A 20431-nucleotide genomic window follows, 5' to 3' on the forward strand; every position below is an offset into this window, starting at 1 on the left:
TGATAGATAGATAGATAGATAGATAGATAGATAGATAGATAGATAGATAGATAGACAGACAGACACAGGGCCTAAAACTAACTTTTTGCCACACCTGCCAATGGCCGGTGACATGATAAAATTTACAGGCAGTTATTACTACTACAATAACTAAACATATTTACAATGTTTTTAATTTGTCCTGCTGGTGCATTTTCCCTATTAATTATAGCCATTCAACATTACAGTATAATTGAAAGCCATTATTTTTAACATTTAATAGGCTCTGAAATATATAACAACTTTTAATTTAAGTGATTTTAAAACAATCTTCACATAAACTATACATATTAATCTTTATTCAAGCTAAAAAAGTTAATCAGCGACTAGAACAGTCCAAGGATTTCTCTTTTTCTTTTGTTCTTTGATTTACATCAATGACAGGCTTCAGCAGGTTTCTCTTTAAAATCAGCGCTGTCTCTTTAAAACCTGATGCACATGACGCGGATACAGTCTATGGATCTGACACATATCCGATTTTCTCCCAACTCTTTACGGTTATTTAAGACTTTATAACTCATTTAAGGCTACGTTTACAAGGTAACTCGCCAAAACCGCGTATTTTGATATAATTGTGTGTGTGTTTTCGTCCGTTGAAGCACTACTGGTGAGCTGTCTGAAGCGGCTCAGCGTATGTGTACAGCCGAACGCGCAGCCTTTCAAACTATAATTCACTGCACCGTTTCTGCGGCGTAACCCCAGGCATGTGTCGCCGCATTCTCGGGTTATGAAGAATAAAGAAGGGAAAAGTTAATCTTCCGAAATGAAGCAGCAAAATCTTCTCAGGCAAAAGTTATTAGAACTGTGTCTAGGGACAAGCTGGCCATCACTCTGCTCTGACCTTATCAGCCCGTTTGTATCCTATTATTTGATTCGCTCTTGTCGCTTATGACAGAACAGCTAATCACGATGATCTTGTCTTCAGACAAGATTATTTTATTCACTTATGTCAGAAAAAGCGAATCTCTTTAAAAACTGTCTGTTGTTTTCACTTCATTGCATCGGTTCGGTATGTGCTATGTTTAGGCAAAAACTATACGGTCAAATAAAAATAAAGAAATAAGAATAATCTATCTAACTACAAGCAACAGCACAAATAAATACAATAGAGTAAAGATACAAATAAAATAAACAGTGACTTTCAGGGTTTTTTTAGGTAGGTCTAACATTAGTTTTTAGGTACAGAAATTGAATAAAGTAATGAATTGTAAAACAGCATTGCATATTTCACTGTATAAATTAAAGATTAATCTTTATTAAAGTTACAAAAGCTATTCAATCAAGAGCAGTGAGTGATTTCTGTTGTTGTTGCTGTTTGATTAATAGTGCTGTCACTTTAAGAGAATGCACTGATACACTACGTTCAGCCGGCTATGTCTGCTATAGGATACTTACCAAGACAGGCATTTTGACCATTTTTGTGTGAATTTGTCCATTTAAACACAATACTTCAGAGACAGCTTAATATTTGAGCGTGTTCTGAGGCGTGGGTTTGCGCACTTCGGATGAGTGCACGCACAAATCTTCTCTCTGCGCGTGCGAGCTCGCATCCTCTGGCTCTTAAATGTTTAAACGGGCAAAGCTTAAATGAGTTTAGTTTAAACACAGATATCAACGTGTGCTGTTCAGGTCTCACATGCGTTGTCAGATTTAAGTTGAACCGCGGTCCTAGCACGTGCCGAACCGTGTGTGGAGAACCGTACGGTTCGATTTTTTTCCGCGAATATATATCATAACATTGACTCAGATAAAGCAACAACATGTAAAAGCGAGCATGGCTTGCAGCACTTAAGTTAAAATACCGTGTGTGAAATAATAAAATAATGTGTTAAAATAAAGTGTGCACTTATCATATTGTGGACAAAATCCCTCAAACTTCGCCCTGATCGGGAGCTGTATATATGTGCCTTCATCTGTTTTCAATGCAGCTAACCTCGCATCGCTTCATCTACCCACTCACTAAACCATGACAGGTGAGTTACTGCAAAAAAGACGGTCAATGCGACACTGTAAAGTGATGAATCTATGGTGCCATGTGCTTTTTAAAACCATTTTCATAGGTTTAATGTTATGTTATCGCCTCGGAAAATACGTCAATTTGACTAGAAACACCAGAGACTGCAAATGTAAAGCATCGTTCCAGCGAGAATTCCGCGTTCAGAAAAAAGGTTGATAGTTCAGTAGTTACCAATATTTTGAAAGTGATGTGTGAATGGCACTTTACCAGTAAAAAGACGGAACGTCATTACCTGTGTGAACAGCACATTTTACCGCCGGCGGTACACCTTGGGTTTAAAGGGTTAATGAAACTTGCCCCCATTCAAATATTGATAAAAGAATGCATGAAGCTAGAATATAACAGGGCTTTTTTTTCTTTGTTTGTTTGTTTAAAGGCAGAGTCTCTGTTCTTTCTTTTGACATATTGCATGTTCAGATATTCATAAAACAAAATGTTCTGGGGGCCATGAAAGTTTTGTGAAAATTATCAAAAATGCTGGCAGTGGCTGGCAACTTTTTTTAAAACAGTAATGCGGCTCGGCTGACCACTTGTGATCTGGAAAATGTTTTGTAATACCAGGTATGAACAGGCCTTAAGTGTTTTTTGTGTGCGTGTGTGTGTTGCTATGTGGTTGCTAGGGTGTTTTGTCTGCTATACATTAGTACTGTACTTTCACAAGGCATTTGAAAATTACACAGACGTTTGAATATCATTGCTGAAACACTCACATCTGGAACGATGACAGTGAGCTTGGGATTCAGTGTGTGATACACCTTCCCAATGGCACCTTTGTAACACCAAAACGGATTGTACTCCAGTGTGTACTTAGTTTCTGAATCTCGTGCTGTGGTGAAAATCTTGTACGAGGATGTGGCATTGCTGTAGGTCTCTGGGACACAGTGAGGTGGCTGCCTGCAGAGGATTATCAAACCAAGGCATGAATTACTCATTCTAGATGAAGGAAACTCCAATTAGGACCCTTAAAACTAGCCTCAGTTATGTAACACAAATTTGCACTATGCTGCAAGTCAACTATGTGCCCTCTGTGTATGTTCTTTTTGTTTTGCTTTGGCTTTCTGGGTCAGTTAAAGGAATAGTTCACCCAAAAATGAAAATTTGTTGTCATTTACTCACCCTCAGGCCATCCAAGATGTAGGTGACTTTTTCTTCAGTAGAAGAGTAAAGAAGATTTTTAGCTGAACCATGGTGATTCGTAAAATGCAAGTCAGTAGCTACCGGCACTTAAGAGTCAAAAAAGCATATCAGGCAAGACAAAATTAATACCAGTGACTCCTGACAATATATTGAGGTGTGATGAAGCGAAACGATTGGTCTGTACAAGAAAATGAACATTTACAACATTATTACTTGTAATTCATAGCCTCAGGCAAACAGGGAATCTTTTCAGTGAGCAGGTTCTTTCAGACAGTTCGCTTCAATGAACTGGTTCAAATAACCGATTCATCACTTTGTTTACGTAATCATGCAATGATGTCACATATATGCAATTACATTATTAAAACACCCAATAATGATGTGAAATGTGGATGTTTTACATGTCTAAAGCATATAAAGTGAATAAACTAGTCTTAATCAACTCACCCTTTTTACATTAACTATGAGAAACCATAAAACTTTAATTTCTCCTCTTCATTTAAAGGGTTAGTTCACCCCAAAATGAAAATACTGTCATTAATTACTCACCCTCATGTCGTTCAAAACCCGTAAGACCTCCGTTCATCTTCGGAACACAAATTAAGATATTTTTGATGGAATCTGAGATCTCTCTGACCCTCCATAGACAGCAACGCAACTGAAATGTTCCCAGACAGAACTGTAGCAAGGACATCGGTAAAACAGTCCATGTGACATCAGTGGTTCAACTTCAATTTTGCGAAGCTACGAGAATACTTTTTGTGTGCAAAGAAAACAAAAATAATTTAACAATTCTTCTCCCCCGAGTTAGATCTTCTGCCATTTTGGAGAGTACCCAAGAATGTAATCGGCGTTGTTTACGTTAGGGGGGAAAGCGCAAGCATGAACGTAATCTGCGTAATCAGCGTTGTTTACACTTAGGGTAAAGCGTGCGTATGCGTTGTGATACTCTCCAAAATGGCGGAAGACGGTAACTCGGGGGAGAAGAATTGTTGAATAAAGTAGTCATTTTTGTTTTCTTTGCGCATAAAAAGTATGCTCATAGCTTCGCAAAATTGAAGTTGAACCACTGATGTCACATGGACTGTTTTACTGATGTCCTTGCTACGTTTCTGAGCCTTGAGTAATTAATGTTCCGACGATGAACGGAGGTCTTACGGGTTTGGAACGACATGAGGGAGAGTAATTAATGACAGAATTTTCATTTTGGGGTGAACTAACCCTTTAAGTGTTAATTTCATGCATGCTTTTATCATCAACTCAGTTTTCCAGTTCAAGTGAACCTTTTCCTCAGTTCAGTGTACTGTTGGGAGTAACTGGAACCCTGAATGAGCTGGCAAAAACCAGCATCATATATGCTGGTTTATTGGATCATTTCGAGTCAGAGTGACTGTCAGTCATGTCCGAAAGTGAGTTTTGATTGAGTAACTTGTAGATCTGTGCTGCTCGGGCTGCAAATTGTTTCAGATGGTTCAGTCCAATTTGGTGAACTGGTTCATCCAGTTCACTTTAAAGAACCGGTTCAGAACAATGATTCGTTTGCAAACTGGACATCACTCCAGACTGTTTGCCTGAGGCTATGGATTACAGGTAAAAATGTTGTAAATAATCTTCAGTTTTCTTGCACAGATCAATCGTTTTGCTTCATCAGACCTCAATATATCGGCAGGAGCCACAGGTATTAATTTCGTCTCGCCTGTGTATGCTTTTTCGACTCTCAAGTGCCAGAAGCCGTTGACTTGAATTTTATAAATCACCAAGGACCATGGTTTAAATAAAAAATTTTCTTTGCTGTTCTACTAAAGAAAAAAAAAACTACATCTGGGATGGCCTGAGAGTGAGTAAAATAACCGCAAATTTTCATTTTTGGGTGATTTATCCCTTTAAACTCATTTTGGATGTCTTAGCTCAGCGGTGGCGAACTCCGGTCCTGGAGAGCCGCAGCCCTGCAGAGTACAGCTCCAACCCTAATTAAAACTCACCTGCCTGTAGCTTTCTAGTAACCCTTCAGACCTTGATTAGCTTGTTCAGGTGTGTTTGATTAGGGTTGAAGCAAAACTCTGCAGGGCTGCAGCTCTCCAGGACTGACGTTCGCCACCCCTGTCTTAGTTGCTCAGCACACACATAAACAAATTTACAGAGAAAATACACAGATGAGAACCTATGGCAAAAAGCCCATATATTTACAAAAAGCCCATCATACCAGGCATATTAGATGACTAAAACATGCATATCCACTATATATAAAATCTTATTTTTTAAATTTATCCACATCTACTTATCTGGCTCAACTTAGTGAAAGAGAGCTTTCCTTCTGAATGCTAGAACAAATATTACTAATATTTACTGATATTTCTAAAATCTTCCAGCATCCCTGCAACCCTACAGAAGACAAGTGGATAGACATCCTGATATAGAAGTAAAAAGTATACACAAAACAAATTGAGGTGATTTTGGGACATATGTTTGTATGGACACTTACACTGTGACTGGGAAGACATTACTTGCTGCTGTGATGGTCAGACAGGTGCTGAAGACCATCTGCTCACAACGACCATGCAGAACGCAGTCATCTGAGTTCCAGGCTACCGGCAGAGTGAAAGTGATGTTCATCTCTTCATGGGCCTCTCTGCCTTTAATGACACAAACACACCCACACAGTGTCAGCATGTTCTGCAAAACAAAGGAAGCTTAGATGTGCCTGCAAGTGGTATCTATAAGGTATTCAGCTCGGCCTCTCTCCCATTGTTATCCCTTTGTGCACAATGGACCATTGTTTTAACTGGACTACGTTCAGCCACAACACCAGGAGAGAGGAGGAAAAAAAACTTTCCAATCTGATCTGTTAAACTAAAATAGACAAGGTCAACCAGGCTGAATTCTGCTTAAAATTCCTAAACATGCTCACTGTAAATTTCACTACAGCAGTCTACTGTAGGGCTTTCTCGTTTGAGAAGTAATATAATGTAATCATAATATGTTGTACATTACTATTAAAATATGAGGTTAGTAAGATCAGGGAAATTAATGTGATGACATTTGTTACAAAAGATTTTCAAGTTATAAACATTTCCATTTCAAATAAATGCTGTTCTTTCAAACTTTGTTCATCAAATAAATGCAGCCTTGTTGAGCATAACGTTGGCCCTGAACTTCTGAATGGTAGTGTATGTGAAATAGCACACCAAATATGCCTGGATGTTATATTATTTTGAGTTTCAATGTTTGCATCCATAAATTCCTTTTCAGCTAATACTGCCCACAATTCAACGTGTAACAATAAAGACGTCTGGGTTTGGTTCTGGGTTTGGGTTTTTCTCTAGAGGGAGAGGGGAGATTGAGAATGTATGCCACAAAGAAGGTGCCATGGCTGTTTTACATATAAATATGAATCAGAAAGTTAAGTTCATGTTCTGTGGGTCAAGACACAATTTCATGATAGTGCATCAGACACAGCATAAGGAAGAGATGTGCCAGTATGATAACTTTCTAACTGATTTGCATCTTGAAAATGCATTTTCTTTAAAGCGTACATACACGTTAGCCAGACCAGTTTTATTTTTAGCATGATTTCAACTGAATAAGCTAAATGTATGATATCATTATTGTCCGATTTCATCTATGATTTGAGGATGTTATTTAAACATAAGTGTGTTTTAATGGTCTTCCCCACTGAAGGATATACAGTGGTGTGAAAAAGTGTTGGCCCCCTTCCTGATTTCTCATTTTTTTGCATGTTTGTCACACTTTAATGTTTCAGAACTGTACGCATTCAAACATAGGTAGTCTCCAATCAAGGAACTGCAAACTTCTTAGTGCACAGTACAAATATGCAAGTTGGGAAACAGTCTATGTGGAAAAACAGCCAAAAAAAAAAAAGCTGATAAAATCAATGACCGCATGGAGGTATGTTATCATATGGCACACGTCCAAGTTAAATTTCCACCAAAAACCCACACACAGGAAAAAAAAATAGAGACATACCAGCAAGGCCAACTTGCTGCCCAAGCACACTGGCATAAAGGTGGGTAATATTGCGTGAGTAGCCCCCAAATGGCCTCAGCGGATCCAGTGTCAATGTGATGGGCACAGAGATGTTGATCGGACCTGGGTCCTCCAGCAGGGGTGGTGACTGGGTGCTGGATCGCGGTTGACTGCTGGTCACTGTGCTCTCTGGAGAGATTGACTCATTCAAGCTGTGCTTGAGGGTCTCGTTTTCTGAGATGCAAAAGTCAAGCTCGTTGAATCGGAGAAGGAAGGTGTTCCAATCCTAGAGGGAAACAAAAAAAAAATGACAAAAGTGATCAATTCCAATGTGAAGTTTATCTCCAGCATTTCCTGATCAATATTAATGCCCAGGCGAACATGCATTCTCATACCTGTATGTCTACTACAGTGTTGTCATTATTAACTGAAACTATTTAAAAACACAAAGCTGAAATAAATTACAACATAATATTAGATTGAAAAAATAAAAAATTAATTAAATTAAGTGTGTTCTTTAAACAATCTTGTTTCAATTGTCTTTCCCCACTAAATGATATAGCTGTACACATTCAAATGTATATAGTTTGCCATCAAGGAACTGCAAACTTCTTATAGTAGAAATAATTTTCGGTAACTGAAATAAAATAAAATATAATTAGATCAAAAACTAAAAAAAAAGGAAAAAAAAAGAAATGTTGCTTGATGACTAACTAAAATAAATTAAAAATAAAATTACTAAAACTAAAATCAAATGAAAATAAAGCTATATATAGAATTATAAAAATTAAATTACAGAAATAGAAAAATTACATTACTAAAACTTAAAACTACGATTAAAATTAAAACTGAAAGTATAAAAAGTTCATTCAAAATATCAATAAATACAACAATAGTATAAAAATAATACTAAAATAACACTTGTCTACTAATTATTAACTATTACATTCTCAAGTATTTTCAAAGGTTCACAGCTCACGCATTTGAGCTAAACCAAGTTATTTCCTACCTCAGTCATTTCAGGTGATTTAATCTCCTTGATCTTAAAGAAGTATCCTATAGTGAGGAAAGCGATAGCCACAGCACTGACGCTGACCATAAAAATGACCAGCGGTGGACGGTTACTTATGTAGGTCTTTAGATTCTCCAGTGGATTCAACAACACCACCTGCAATAAGAGGAAAAAGAAGTCTCTCAAGCTTAGGGAAACTTTCACCTACATCAACACTGGCTTTGAGTTTACTAGAAGTAAATTCCAATTAACTTCTGTCATCTTCTGAATAAGAACCGGTTTGTGTTCTTAATCCTACCTGTAAGGCACAAAGGTTTGCTAAGCACTAACATATGGCTCCAAGTCAATATTTGGGTCTTATTAATTTGTTTGTTCTCTCGTCACTTCAGTGTATTACAAGAGCTGAACTGTGAAGTTTCACAACTTGCTTTACAGTCATTAAGACACATGTATATACTTAAACACTAGTCAATGGCAGATCTTGATTCTAAGTCTTGCTTCTGAAGCACAATATCAATATATCAACAAGGATTAATCATTACAAAATCAAATATTATTGCAGCTTAAAAATAATTAGAGGACTAGAACTCAATTGTGTTGAAAACAACCAGATATACTGTCAAACAGTTTAGGGTCGAAATGCAAGCAGAAATGACACACCCCACACACATACTAGAACAAGCTCAAACAAACAACGGTTGAATATATGAGTTAACAAAAAGAGTAAGGAGACAATACTATAATCTAAATCTTGCCACCATCAAGAAACCTCTTTTCATTTTTCTTTAACTTGCAGAAGCAAAAGTGTGGCATGGATTACAAGCTCATGCCGGTTTGTGCATTATGCAACATATGTAACACAACCACAGATTATCATGAGCTGAAGCATACACTTCCATCCTAAGGGCTGTATTTTGAATATGAAAATAAAATCACCAACGTCAACCATCTATCATTTTTTTCTTTTAAATATTGGACCCAAATTTTTCTTGTGATGTTCAGTTCCATTAATGTTTCTTGGACATGCATTCTTCATTACACGATCTCCTCAATATTTAATTTAATTCAGTGAGTGACGTATAATTATTCACATATATTTTATGAAAAAAAAAATCATACAAATGGTTATGCATTTGTAATCCCATTTTGTAAAATTTGGCATTATGATCAACAAAGGCTGTAGTAAGTTGATGTTACTTCAAACTTGCTTGTCGCGATTCTCTGATTGGTGGAGATTTGTAGCGCAATATAGTTTTACAGTTGACTGCACTTTGGTATCTATGTAAGTTTATATAATTATGGCCAACTACTGATTACATATATGCCACCTCTAAAAGTCTGTGGAATGCCATTAAAGGGATAGCTCACCCAAAAATGAATATCACCCCATGATTTACTCACTTAAATGGTGGTCAAGATTTTGAAGCAAAATAAAGTGCGTCCATCCATCATGAAATGTGCTCCACACAGCACCAGGGGATAATAAAGTCCTCCTGAAGTGAAGCGATGTGTTTGTGTAAGAAAAATATCCATATTTAAAACTTTATAAACCGTAATCTCTAGCTTCCGCTAACCGTTGTACACGCGTTCACGAGACAGTGGCGTCCCAGTGTATGACGTAGGCATAGCCTAAGCTCCGGTGAGAAGTGACGAATGCAGAAGCGCAGAGGAGAGAGCAAAACAAAACACCAGTCATGAATTTGTTGTACAAAATGAGGATTTGTAAAGAAAAATGTCGGAGGATTTCGATATAAGCCAAAATGAGTTCTCGCGAGACTAGCATATTCTCACCAGAGCTTACACTACACCTACGTCATCTGCTGGGACGCAACTGTCTCGTGAACGCACTTACAACAGTTAGCGGAAGCTAGAGATTACGGTTTATAAAGTTTTAAATATGGATTTTTTTCTTACACAAACGCATCGATTCCATGTGTAGCAATTTTTATGATGGATGGATGCACTTTATTTTGATTCAAAATCTTGATCACCATTCAATGCCATTATAAAGCTTGGAAGAGCCAGGACATTTTTAAAAAATATATATATATATATAATCATGGGGTAATTTAAATTTTTGGGTCAACTATACATTTAAACAATCTGTGTAAATACACCTTTTACAAGAATTTCATAAATAGTATCTCTGATTTGTTAGGTCCTATATTTGTTGCTTAACCAGAAATTATCTCAAGAATTGACAACACTGTTGAGGGAAGTATTTTTACAAATATTTCTTCCTCATAAGTAGTAAAGGAAACGTAATGTAGAAGTAGAATCAGAATCAGAATCAGAATCAGAATCGCAAAGTTGCTTACGATTCGCATCCCCATTTTCACAGAGAGGGGTCTAACTAGCATTTTTTTTTTTTTAAATACAAAAAATAATAATTCTTATTAATAATTCTTTTTTGTATGTTTACTGTGCAATTGTCTTGGGTTCTTCTTCATTGTGTTGGAATATATACAGTATATGGTGTATTTTATGTTTCTGTAGTTATTTACTCATCCCAAATTGTTCCAAACCCAAAATATTTTTTCCCCCATATGAAACGCAAAAGAAGCTTAATCCTCTCATAGTTGTTCATACAACCATAGATCATGGTGACCATGTCTGTTAGTCTTTAAAGTCACCATGAAATCAAAATGGACAATTCTTATTTTTAGGGCCTGTGCACCCTATTCTTCTTCTTCTTCTCCAAAGTGAATTGCATTTTTGAGAGCCTAAACATGCACCAAAACTCACAAAACTGGTGAAAATTTGAAATCTAATATGGATTTCAGAATTGGGTGTGGCAAAATGGCTCGACAGCAACACCTATAAAATTTCAACGAAGCGCCCCTCCCGCTATGCTTCACCTATGTGAAATTTGCTACATGAATGTAATGTCCCAATACCTATAAAAAAGTATCTTGGAGCAAAAAGTCCTAAACGCAACAGGAAGTCAGCCATTTTGAATTTCCTCTACGATTTTTTTGCCATTTCCTACAGTTTTAATCCGATCATCTTCAAATTTGGTGGTGAGGCCTTTGCGATGCTAAATTGCGAAGATCTTGAGTTTTCGTTGAAGGGCGTGTCCCTGGTGGCCTGACAAATTTTAATGTTTCGCCATGAAACAGGACGTTGCTGTAACTCAGGCATACAATGTCTGATCTACCCCAAACTTCACATATTTGATAAGAGTCCTGTCCTGAACACATGCCCATCCTCAGTTGTAGTCAAAGCGCCACCTGCTGCCAACAGGAAGTGGCATGTTTTACGCTGTAACGAACTCCTCCTAGAGATTTAATGACATCATTATATTTGGTCAGTCTAATCTAAAGGTCTTTGCGATGTTAAATTGCGAAGATCTTGAGTTTTTGTTAAAGGGCGTGTCCGTGGCAGCCTGACAAAGTTCGATGTTTCACTATGGAAAATGACGCTGTTGTAACGCAGCCATACAATGTCCGATCTGCCCCAAAATTCAAACGTTTGATAAGACTCCTGACCTGAAGAGATCTACATGCCCATTTTCACTTATAGTCATAGCGCCACCTGCTGGCAACAGGAAATGACTGAAACTGAAATATGTTGAAATATGCAATGTCCAATCTGCACCAAACTTCACATGTTTGAAAAAAAGTCCTGGCCTGAAGACATCTACATGCCAATATTCAGTTATAGTCATAGCACCACCAGGAAGTTTGGCACATATAAATGACTTGGACATTCCTCCTATATTTACCACTTTAAATGCATATTGCCCTCCTTTCACTGTTTTTCTGAGGCCACCGGGTGGAGGTGGCTCCGAGGGCCCCTTCAACGCTGCTTGCAGCTTTAATTTTTATGGAATTTCGCAGTGTTAAACTGATTTCTGCACTCACGTCTTGGCAACAGACTGTTGAGGGAAGTATTTCTTACAAACATTTCTTACTCATAAGTAAAACAGGAATCGTTAATAAGCCAGAATCATTATGAAGAAAAAGGAATAATAATCGTTAAGTTCCTTAGGATTCGCATCCCTATTTTTACAGACAGGGATCTAACCAGCAGGTACACTCGGTTATGCTTCATTGGCGTGTATCATATTTGCTCACATACGGTCTTATTAGGCTGCCGATGATGGCCTGAATCTCTCGACCTCTTAGTCATAGTCTGCAGCTCATATCGAGCTGTCAATTCTACACGAAGGCTGTGTGTCAAACCCCAGTGAGCTATCTATCAAGGACGTATTTGTGGAGCATCACTGGCGGGTCTGTTACACCTATAAATGTAGTAAAGGCAGGCTACTCACTATGTTTTGACACACAGCCAACATCCAGCTGCGAGCTCCGATCTGAACGTCACGTATTAATGCTCTCACAAAACCAGCTCAATCTGGCAACATGCAACGCGAGCAGCTATGCGGCTAGCTAGTTATGCAACCATCCCCAACCACACAGATACGACCTGTTAAGCGATTAACTTACAGCAAGCTGGAAATCTCAAACTCACCATTTTGCCCCCGCGAGCGTGAACGACAGCTCCAGGCAGCTAACGCTAACTGACTCGGGCCTAACGGGCCTGAGCGACAAACACACAGCTGACAGCGGTATAGGAGTGCACAACACTCCTTCCCATTATTTGCAGGTGCGCTATATTCTCAAAACACGGTTTTATTTAGCCTTTGCGTCTATAGCGAGCTGCTGGTTGACGGAAACTGATGTTTTCTGTGTTTAGGAACCAGCCGAACCAATCGCGTTACTTTCACTTCTCTACGCACGCCCCGATCACGCGAGGCGGGGCTTAGCACAAGTAGAAAGCCTGTCATTGGCTTATGGAACACTACGGAGGCTGTGATTGGACGGTTCTCCTGTCAATTACGCTGATCGCTGACTGGTGTTGAAATGTGGCGGGCGGCAATAAAAAGTCATGAAGATGTCTCCTAATATGTAAAGACACCCAAAAGAACCCTGATGTGAAGAACATAAGTGTGTTGATGGGTTTTCTAGCCATCTGGTGAGATCAAGTATTTTGTTTTTTTTTAGATGTTTAACGTAGCGTTCTTATTATCTCTTTTTTTATCAACACTGTTGTCGATTGTGTTCTTAAACTCTGTCTAGGGAGTCATGGTGATCTTGAGAGAAGGGATCTGCCCTGGAGTAAACGAGGAATTCATTAAGGCTTTACAGTCAGAGGATATCAAAACAGGTGTTGTTGACAATGATCATAACACTCATAGCAACATGTAGTTTCAGTTCATTTCATCCTTACTAAACTAACAAGATGTACTATAGTAGCTTTTAGGAGGTTAAACCATCTACCACTGTAATATCTTACTCAAAATGTAAAATAATAATAATAAAACTCACTAATGATTCTAACTTTAATATTAGATTTATTTACTGTGTAATTATCGGGTTCTTCTTTATTGTGTTGGAATATACTGTATATCTGTACACTGTATTTTATGTTTCTGTAGTTATTTAACGTTACTCATTGTTACAAAACCCAAACTATTTTTTTTCCACATTAAACGTAAAATACGGTTTTTTCTTCTCATAGCTGTTCATACAACCATAGATCATGGTGACCATATCTGTCAGTCTTTAAAGTCACCATGAAATCAAAATGGACAATTCTATTTTTTTTTGCATGGAATTTTACAGTGTTACATGATTTCTCTAGGCACATCTCTTTTTTTTTTTCTTTACTATTCATTTACCCTTATAATTATAACGATAAAGTGGACAAAATGACTGGAGAAGTATGTGATACAGTACACAACTAGAGAGAAATCTGTTGTTTTTACTGAAAGATTTAGTTTATCATGTTGATAAAGAATTAGAGGGTTAAAAATGAGCATGCACATATATATAGTTCACAATAAGATCAATAACATGCATTAAAAATAGATAGAATTAATTGTTCATTTCATGTTGCCTTAAAAATGACTAAATAAACCCATACAAGCACCATTAAAGAAATCCATATGAAGTAAGATATATTCTGAGTCTTCTAGAGCCATATGATAGCTTTGATAATGAAATTCATGCCAGAAACATGTCAAACTACCCGTGTTATTTTGGCTTCAACTGCTTCGGGGGGTATTCTTGAAATTAATTTGTGGTCTGTTCCTCACAAAAAATATTTGACTTGAGTTTGTCAGACTATGAACTATAAATTGTTGTATGGAAATGAGCTGAGTGAAGATTCTGCGAAAGTTCTCGTGTGTTCCAACAAAAAAATAACAGCGGGGTTTGGAACGGCATGAATGAATAATGAGAGGACTATTCACTGAAGTACTGTTGCTGCTCAAGCACTATTGTCCCTTGTAGGAATTAAAGTTTTCTTTACTCCATAACTGCCTGTGCCCTTGTAATAATACGTTTAATTCTTTCAGTTGAGGACTTTGTCTCATGTAACCCAGAAGAACTTGCACAAAAGTGTTCGTTGTCTTACAAGGTATGTGGGAATGACTTCGTTTTTAGTGTGACAGTTTTCTTACCTCAGCTAACGCCTATTCAGGCCTCACCTTTATTTACCTCTATCCATCACAGGTACAGTGTAACTAAACTAAACAAAGTTAACTAACTAAAAACTGTCCATGTTGTATTTTAGGCTCTAGTAGCTGTTCGGCGTGTGCTCTTGGCTCAGTACACAGCTTTTCCCGTCTCTGGAGCTGATCTCTATGAGGAGCTCTTGAGCTCCACAGCAATATTGTCCACCGGCAATCCCAGGTCCCACACATATATGTGGAGGATTCATAATATAATATAATTCAATATAACATAATATAGAATAGTTTGGGGTCAGTATATATGTTTTGAAAGTAATTAATACTTTTATTTAGCAAGTAAACATTAAATTTATCAAAAGTGACAGTAAATAAATGTATGATGTTACAAAATATTTCTATTTAAAATAAATGCTGTTCTGTGGAACTTTAAATTTATCCCGAAAATGTTTCAAAAATTCAAAATCCTGGAAAAAAAACACAAAAAAAACACGGTTTCCAGAAAATAATTAAGTAGCTCATTTAGTTTTTTTTAAACATTGATGGTAAGAAATGTTTCTTGAGCACCAAATCAGCATATTAGAATGATTTCTGAAGGATCATGTGACACTGAAGACTGGAGCAATGATGCTGAAAATTCAGCTTTGCCTTTACATTAAAATAACATTTTAAAATGCATTAAAATATAAAACAGTTGCTTTTAACGAATATTACCGGTTTTACTGTACTTGTGATCAAATAAATGCAGCAAACTTGAGTTATTTAAAAATCTTACTGATCCCAAAATTTTGAACGGTAGTGCATATGTATGGATTTTGTATTAAGGCTCTGTGAAAAACTGTGCTGTTTTGTCTTCAGTTTGGATAAGCTGTTGGATTCCGGGCTGTACACAGGGGAAATAACTGAACTGGCAGGAAGTCCAGGGAGCGGGAAAACACAGGTGATCTGTTGTCCTGAAAACTCTTCTTAGTCTCTTGGTCCTGTTCTACAATTTCAAAATCCAGCCTGCTTTTATAACCTATTAGGGTTGGGTGGGCAAATGGGTGAGTGTTCAATAATGCTCTGTGTCTCTCTCAATCACTTTGTAGGTGTGTTTTAGTGTTGCAGTTAATATATCCCACCAGCTGAAGCAGACTGTGTTTTACATTGACACAAAGGGGGGTATGTGTGCAAACCGACTGCTTCAGATGCTACAATCCAAGACCCCTAATATGGAGGAGCAGGTGATTAAAGTGTAATTTCTTAGTAGTGCTTGCTAAGGCAAGTATCATCATGTTTGTTCAACTATTGCAAATGAACAGCATTTGTGCCAATGTTGATTCCTTTAAACTATATTGTATTGTACCGTACTGTGCTACAGAAGTTATGTCCTTTCCTTTTCAATATACAGATGGAGGCACTTCAAAAAATCAAGGTGTTGAGAGTATTTGATGTCTTCTCTTTGCTCGCATGTCTTCAAAATCTGAGATCGAATGGCCTTCAGAAGGTATGTATTATTCTGTGTAAAGGTCTGTTGATGTAAGTGGTTATTTGTTACAGAACTCTTGAATGTGCCCTAGGCGTCTGTTGGAGGTGGTTCAGTCAAAGCGCTGATGGTGGATTCAGTCTCTGCTGTGCTCTCATCCATGCTCGGAGGGAAACAGAATGAGGGTATTTGTTTACAGTATTGCATAATACTCTATCATAATGTTCTGTTCTAATTAGCATCGTACGCATTAGATGTCACAGTGCTGCTGCTTTGCATCAGGTATGTCCTTGCTGATGCAAGTTGCTGGGGAGCTGAAGATGATCGCCAAAGACTTCAACATTGCTGTACTGGTATGCACCTTTCTGTTTCCTGTTAGGGAAAACCTGGAAATATTACTGAATTTTAAATGGTTGTTTCCAGGCCTGGAAGAGTCTACTGAATATATATTGCTAGTTTTTTTTTTTTTTTTTTTAAATATATATTTAATCACTTTAAGGTTGCTCTTTGCGAATGAGAATAAAATGATTTTTGAAGTTGACATCAAATTTTGTACATGCACATTATAGATCTTAGTGAGATCTTATAGTACAATTCATCCATCTAGATGTTTCTTTTGTCATTTTGTAAAATGACAGACTTCTCCAAATTATTTAGAATTATTATTCTAATTATTCTAATTATTATTATTTGGAATTATCCAAATTCTTACAATTGGCTGCAAGTTTGCATTCAGCTGATTTTCCTCCATCAACAACCGTTTGATAGAAGTCGCCGCCCTGCATTTTTTTCTTTTTCGATAATCCATTTGATTTGGATGTCACAATATGGAAGATGCTACACCTGTTCCATCACAACTTGGAAAATCCTGACAGTAATTACAAATGACTGGAAAAGTGATGTAAATTCACTGGTCTTGCTTGTTGCATGTTTCTCACAGTGACTGTCCTTTGTAATAAAAACTGATATGGTGAAATCTTGCATTGAAGGTAACAAACCATGTGACCAAAGATGGAAATGGGCATTTGAAGGCTGGACTAGGACAGTCATGGAGTCATGGGCCGCGCACTCGTGTGCTCCTGCAGAGAATAGAGGGTGCAGGGACTTCATCCTTACGAACCGCAACTCTGACCAAATCATCACGACAGGTGGTTTTAGGCAAAATTGTCTTGATTTTCAAGAATAACCCAATAGAGTCTTTACTTAGAGGATACGCATGGAACATTACTTCTACTTACTGATGTTTTTTTTCTATCATCAGGCTTGTCATCTGGTAGAGGGGTTTGATCTTTGTCACTGGTCTGAAGAGAGGAGAACCTCTATTTCAGGCAAGAGGAAACTAGAGGAAAGAAGTAAACCCTGACAACAAAATTCAGTGACAATAAGAATTGCTGTCCTTCTTTTGATTTCAGACAGACTATATAGGAGGTATATTTAGAGTCAGTGTAAATATGTATATTATTTCTACAAAATGTTTCCGTTGTGGTCTTTGACAAGTGATAAGTTCTTTTTTTAATTAACTTTTGTAAATGTCCTGTTTAATGAAGTCAAAAAGAACTTGCATTCTTTTTTTTTTTTGTTAAAAACTGCATAGTTGCCATCTTTTTATTTTCTAAATCAAACTGGGAAATGATTATCTCTTAAAAATAGATTTGTTTTCCTCAGTACCAACAGTAAAAATGAACCCCACTAACCATTTTCAATGGAAAAACAAAATACTTTTTGCATTATTCTGCATCTCACCTCTGTGTGTCAGTATAACTCCAAAAATGACTGAGTGCACCTTCCGGATTAGACAAGGAGAACAAATCCAATGCTTAAAATTGTCCTCATGTTATACAGACACTCACACAATCACTCCCCCATTGCACGCTAGACCGACTCTATTCAGGCACGAATCAATTTCTTTGTTCATAAAAGGCTTGTTTTAATTAGAATGATTGTAACAGTTGAAATTACACACAACTACCATTACCAGCTACCATTATTACTACCAGCTAGAGGGCTCTTACCCAATTTACTCTACACAATTATTCATTCCACAATCATGCCTTATGGCTGTTACTATTGTATTGTTAATCAATCGTCCTGTGCCCAAGAGCGTACTCCATACAAACATCCTTTTCAAAACAGATAAATGACACTATCACGATGAAGTCATCAAAATCATTACATGTATTGAGCTCTTTCAAGAATATGCTTATGAAATGAGTGGCAGCACTAGTCAATGACACCGAAAACAGTTTAAAAATTATAAATATGCAAATTCATAGAGAAAAATAATATCAAAACCAACTTGAAAAGCTATTAAACTGACTGTTTTCTAGTACAATGTGTGTAATACCACAATGTGGTAAAGCGAACAAAAACATGAGTTTGTGACACCTTTTAAAAAATGTTTATTCAACTCTGTCATGAACGACAGCATTAATGCTGTAGCTGCAGGTCTGATGAAATAGGTTTAATGTTCTGTAATGAACAATGTCATTATAGGACAAAATGCCTGAGCTTAGTGGTAGTGTCCTTCCTGCAGTCTCTCTACCTCATTCAGCTTGGAGGAACCACCCTCCTCTTTCGGATGCATTCCCAGATCCAGTTAGAGGTGACCCTCTGAGCCGGACTGTCGTCCTCTGGCTCTCCCAGTGTATGTGTGGCTGAAACGGAGTCATACTCATGCACCAGATCTCCATCGTAAGCTAGGAAGTAGCGCCGAAGCTGCTCAAAGTCCTGCACTGACTCTGGGAGGTAGAGCTTCACACCTGTGAAAATGTCCAGTAGTGTCTGCAGGAAGATGGCAAGGGTTTTAGTGGTGAAGTATCATATCAGCAAAATTATACCCTTTAGCTTTAAAAGGAACAGTTCACCCAAGAATGAATATTCCGTCATAATTTACTCAACCCCTCACTTTGTATTTTTATGCAGATACTTTGAAAAATGTATTTTCTTTTTTTTTAGTCAGTGAGGTCCAGTGCTCATAACTTCTGTTTGGAACCTACTGACTCATTTTATAGACAAAAACAGTTTAGACTTTATGTAGAATATCTTCTTTTGAAAGCAAGTCACACAGGTTTGGAACGACAAGAGTAAATAATGTTAATGATGACAGTCTTTTATTATTATTATATTTCGGTGAACTATCCCTTTAAGTACAAAGCAACCAAAAGAGGTAAAAACAAACCTTTTCATTCTTTGTGTCAGTTGTTTGAACGGTCTGCAATTTGCTTTGTCCATTGCTGTAAACAGGTTCGGTTTTTATCTGAAATAGAACAAGATCACAGGATTTGAGGAGAGAAATGATCTAATAATGGATAAATGAACCATGACATGGCATTAAAGACTAAGCCTGTGTTCAAAGAAAACACGCTGGCATTTAAAAGTTTGGGGTCAGCAAGTTAAGCTCAGGTCAGTAAGCAACCAGTACAACTGTTTTCAACATTAATAATAATGAAAAACATTTCTTGCGCATCAAATAATCATATTAAAATGATTTCTGGAGGATCATGTGACACTGAAGACTAGAGTAATGCCTGCTGACAATTAAGCTTTGCTATTACAGGAATAAATTACATTTTAAAATATTGCAATTTAAAATAACTTTTCTATTTTAATATAATCTCTCACAATACTGCTGTTTTACTGCATTTTTTATCAAATAGCCTCAGTGAGCATAAGAGACTTCTTTCAAAAACATGATCTTAAACTTCTGAACCGTAGTGTATACAGTATATGGGTTCATCAAATAACAAACCTTCTTGGCATCTTGTTTCTCTGTGGGTAGTTTCCTCTTAACTGCTGGCGAAGATGATTCGGTTTTCACTGCCTTTGCTTTGGGAGTATGACCGTTTTCTGAACAGTTGGAACAATTACAGAATGTAAGAACTTTTTTTAATGGTACTTTTATGATGCAAGTGTCACATTTGACAACTATAGACCAAACAGGATCTGTTCATGGCGAACGCTTACTGGTCTTGTTAGCTGTGGAAGCTCCATGAGATATAGAGGGAGAGCTTCCTCCACTCTCGCCTCCTGAGGAGCTCTTGTCATTTTGGCTAGTTTTGGACGGACCAGCTGTCACCTCAAAATCACAGTTCTCCTTTGAAATACGATACAGCTCCTGCAAAAACAAACAAATTAATAATAATAAAAAAAGATTCCAATATTTGATTTACAACACAACCTAATAGTTTGCATAAAAAAAAATAAAACATTTATAAGAAAGATAATTTAAAGTTGCAATTACACAGAAGTAGCAACAGCTATTCTTTCATATAGCAACTTACATCCAAGTGTGATTATTAAAAT

At 37.2% G+C, this 20431-nt stretch overlaps 3 protein-coding genes across 5 annotated transcripts in view; 1 reads left to right on the forward strand and 2 right to left on the reverse strand.

Annotated features, from left to right (window-relative positions):
* LOC107689376 (transmembrane protein 248-like) overlaps window positions 1-12922 on the reverse strand; it is a 17719-nt gene extending 4797 nt beyond the window's left edge. Inside the window, exons 1-5 of the mRNA XM_016487338.1 lie at window positions 12663-12922; window positions 8187-8345; window positions 7178-7463; window positions 5676-5826; window positions 2767-2950 (exon numbers count right to left, since the gene is read on the reverse strand). Coding sequence (XP_016342824.1) covers window positions 2767-2950; window positions 5676-5826; window positions 7178-7463; window positions 8187-8345; window positions 12663-12665 — 783 coding nt within the window. The 5' untranslated portion in view covers window positions 12666-12922. The remainder of the gene's footprint in view (window positions 1-2766; window positions 2951-5675; window positions 5827-7177; window positions 7464-8186; window positions 8346-12662) is intronic.
* A 58-nt stretch (window positions 12923-12980) lies between these two features.
* rad51d (RAD51 paralog D) lies at window positions 12981-17514 on the forward strand. Of its 3 annotated transcripts, none has more exons than XM_016487337.1 (11): window positions 12981-13166; window positions 13271-13358; window positions 14551-14612; window positions 14769-14887; window positions 15523-15604; window positions 15753-15887; window positions 16055-16150; window positions 16224-16314; window positions 16384-16482; window positions 17119-17277; window positions 17391-17500. In XM_016487337.1, the coding sequence occupies exons 2-11, from the start codon at window positions 13277-13279 to the stop codon at window positions 17414-17416; spliced, it is 951 nt and encodes a 316-aa protein (XP_016342823.1). In that variant the 5' UTR covers window positions 12981-13166; window positions 13271-13276; the 3' UTR covers window positions 17417-17500. The 3 variants fall into 3 exon arrangements, with proteins under 3 accessions (XP_016342823.1, XP_016342821.1, XP_016342820.1); XM_016487335.1 differs by having other exon boundaries at window positions 12985-13166; window positions 13268-13358; window positions 16412-16482; window positions 17391-17514; XM_016487334.1 differs by having other exon boundaries at window positions 12985-13166; window positions 16412-16482; window positions 17391-17514.
* An 82-nt stretch (window positions 17515-17596) lies between these two features.
* The window catches only part of LOC107689374 (DNA ligase 3-like), a 14525-nt gene continuing 11690 nt past the window's right edge, over window positions 17597-20431 (reverse strand). The window contains exons 18-21 of the mRNA XM_016487333.1: window positions 20093-20243; window positions 19878-19975; window positions 19308-19385; window positions 17597-18910 (exon numbers count right to left, since the gene is read on the reverse strand). Coding sequence (XP_016342819.1) covers window positions 18677-18910; window positions 19308-19385; window positions 19878-19975; window positions 20093-20243 — 561 coding nt within the window. The 3' untranslated portion in view covers window positions 17597-18676. The remainder of the gene's footprint in view (window positions 18911-19307; window positions 19386-19877; window positions 19976-20092; window positions 20244-20431) is intronic.

The sequence above is a fragment of the Sinocyclocheilus anshuiensis genome, unplaced genomic scaffold (genome assembly GCF_001515605.1).
Source record: "Sinocyclocheilus anshuiensis isolate Anshui unplaced genomic scaffold, SAMN03320099.WGS_v1.1 scaffold946, whole genome shotgun sequence".
In the NCBI taxonomy this organism is placed as follows: domain Eukaryota; kingdom Metazoa; phylum Chordata; class Actinopteri; order Cypriniformes; family Cyprinidae; genus Sinocyclocheilus; species Sinocyclocheilus anshuiensis.

Coding starts and splice junctions, on each gene's coding strand:
- rad51d (XM_016487335.1), top strand. CDS start 13,277: ATGGTGATCTTGAGAGAAGGGATCTGCCCTGGAGTAAACGAGGAATTC. Junction 13,359..14,550: donor GTCAGAGGATATCAAAACAG/GTGTTGTTGACA, acceptor TAATTCTTTCAG/TTGAGGACTTTGTCTCATGT. Junction 15,605..15,752: donor CAGGGAGCGGGAAAACACAG/GTGATCTGTTGT, acceptor ATCACTTTGTAG/GTGTGTTTTAGTGTTGCAGT.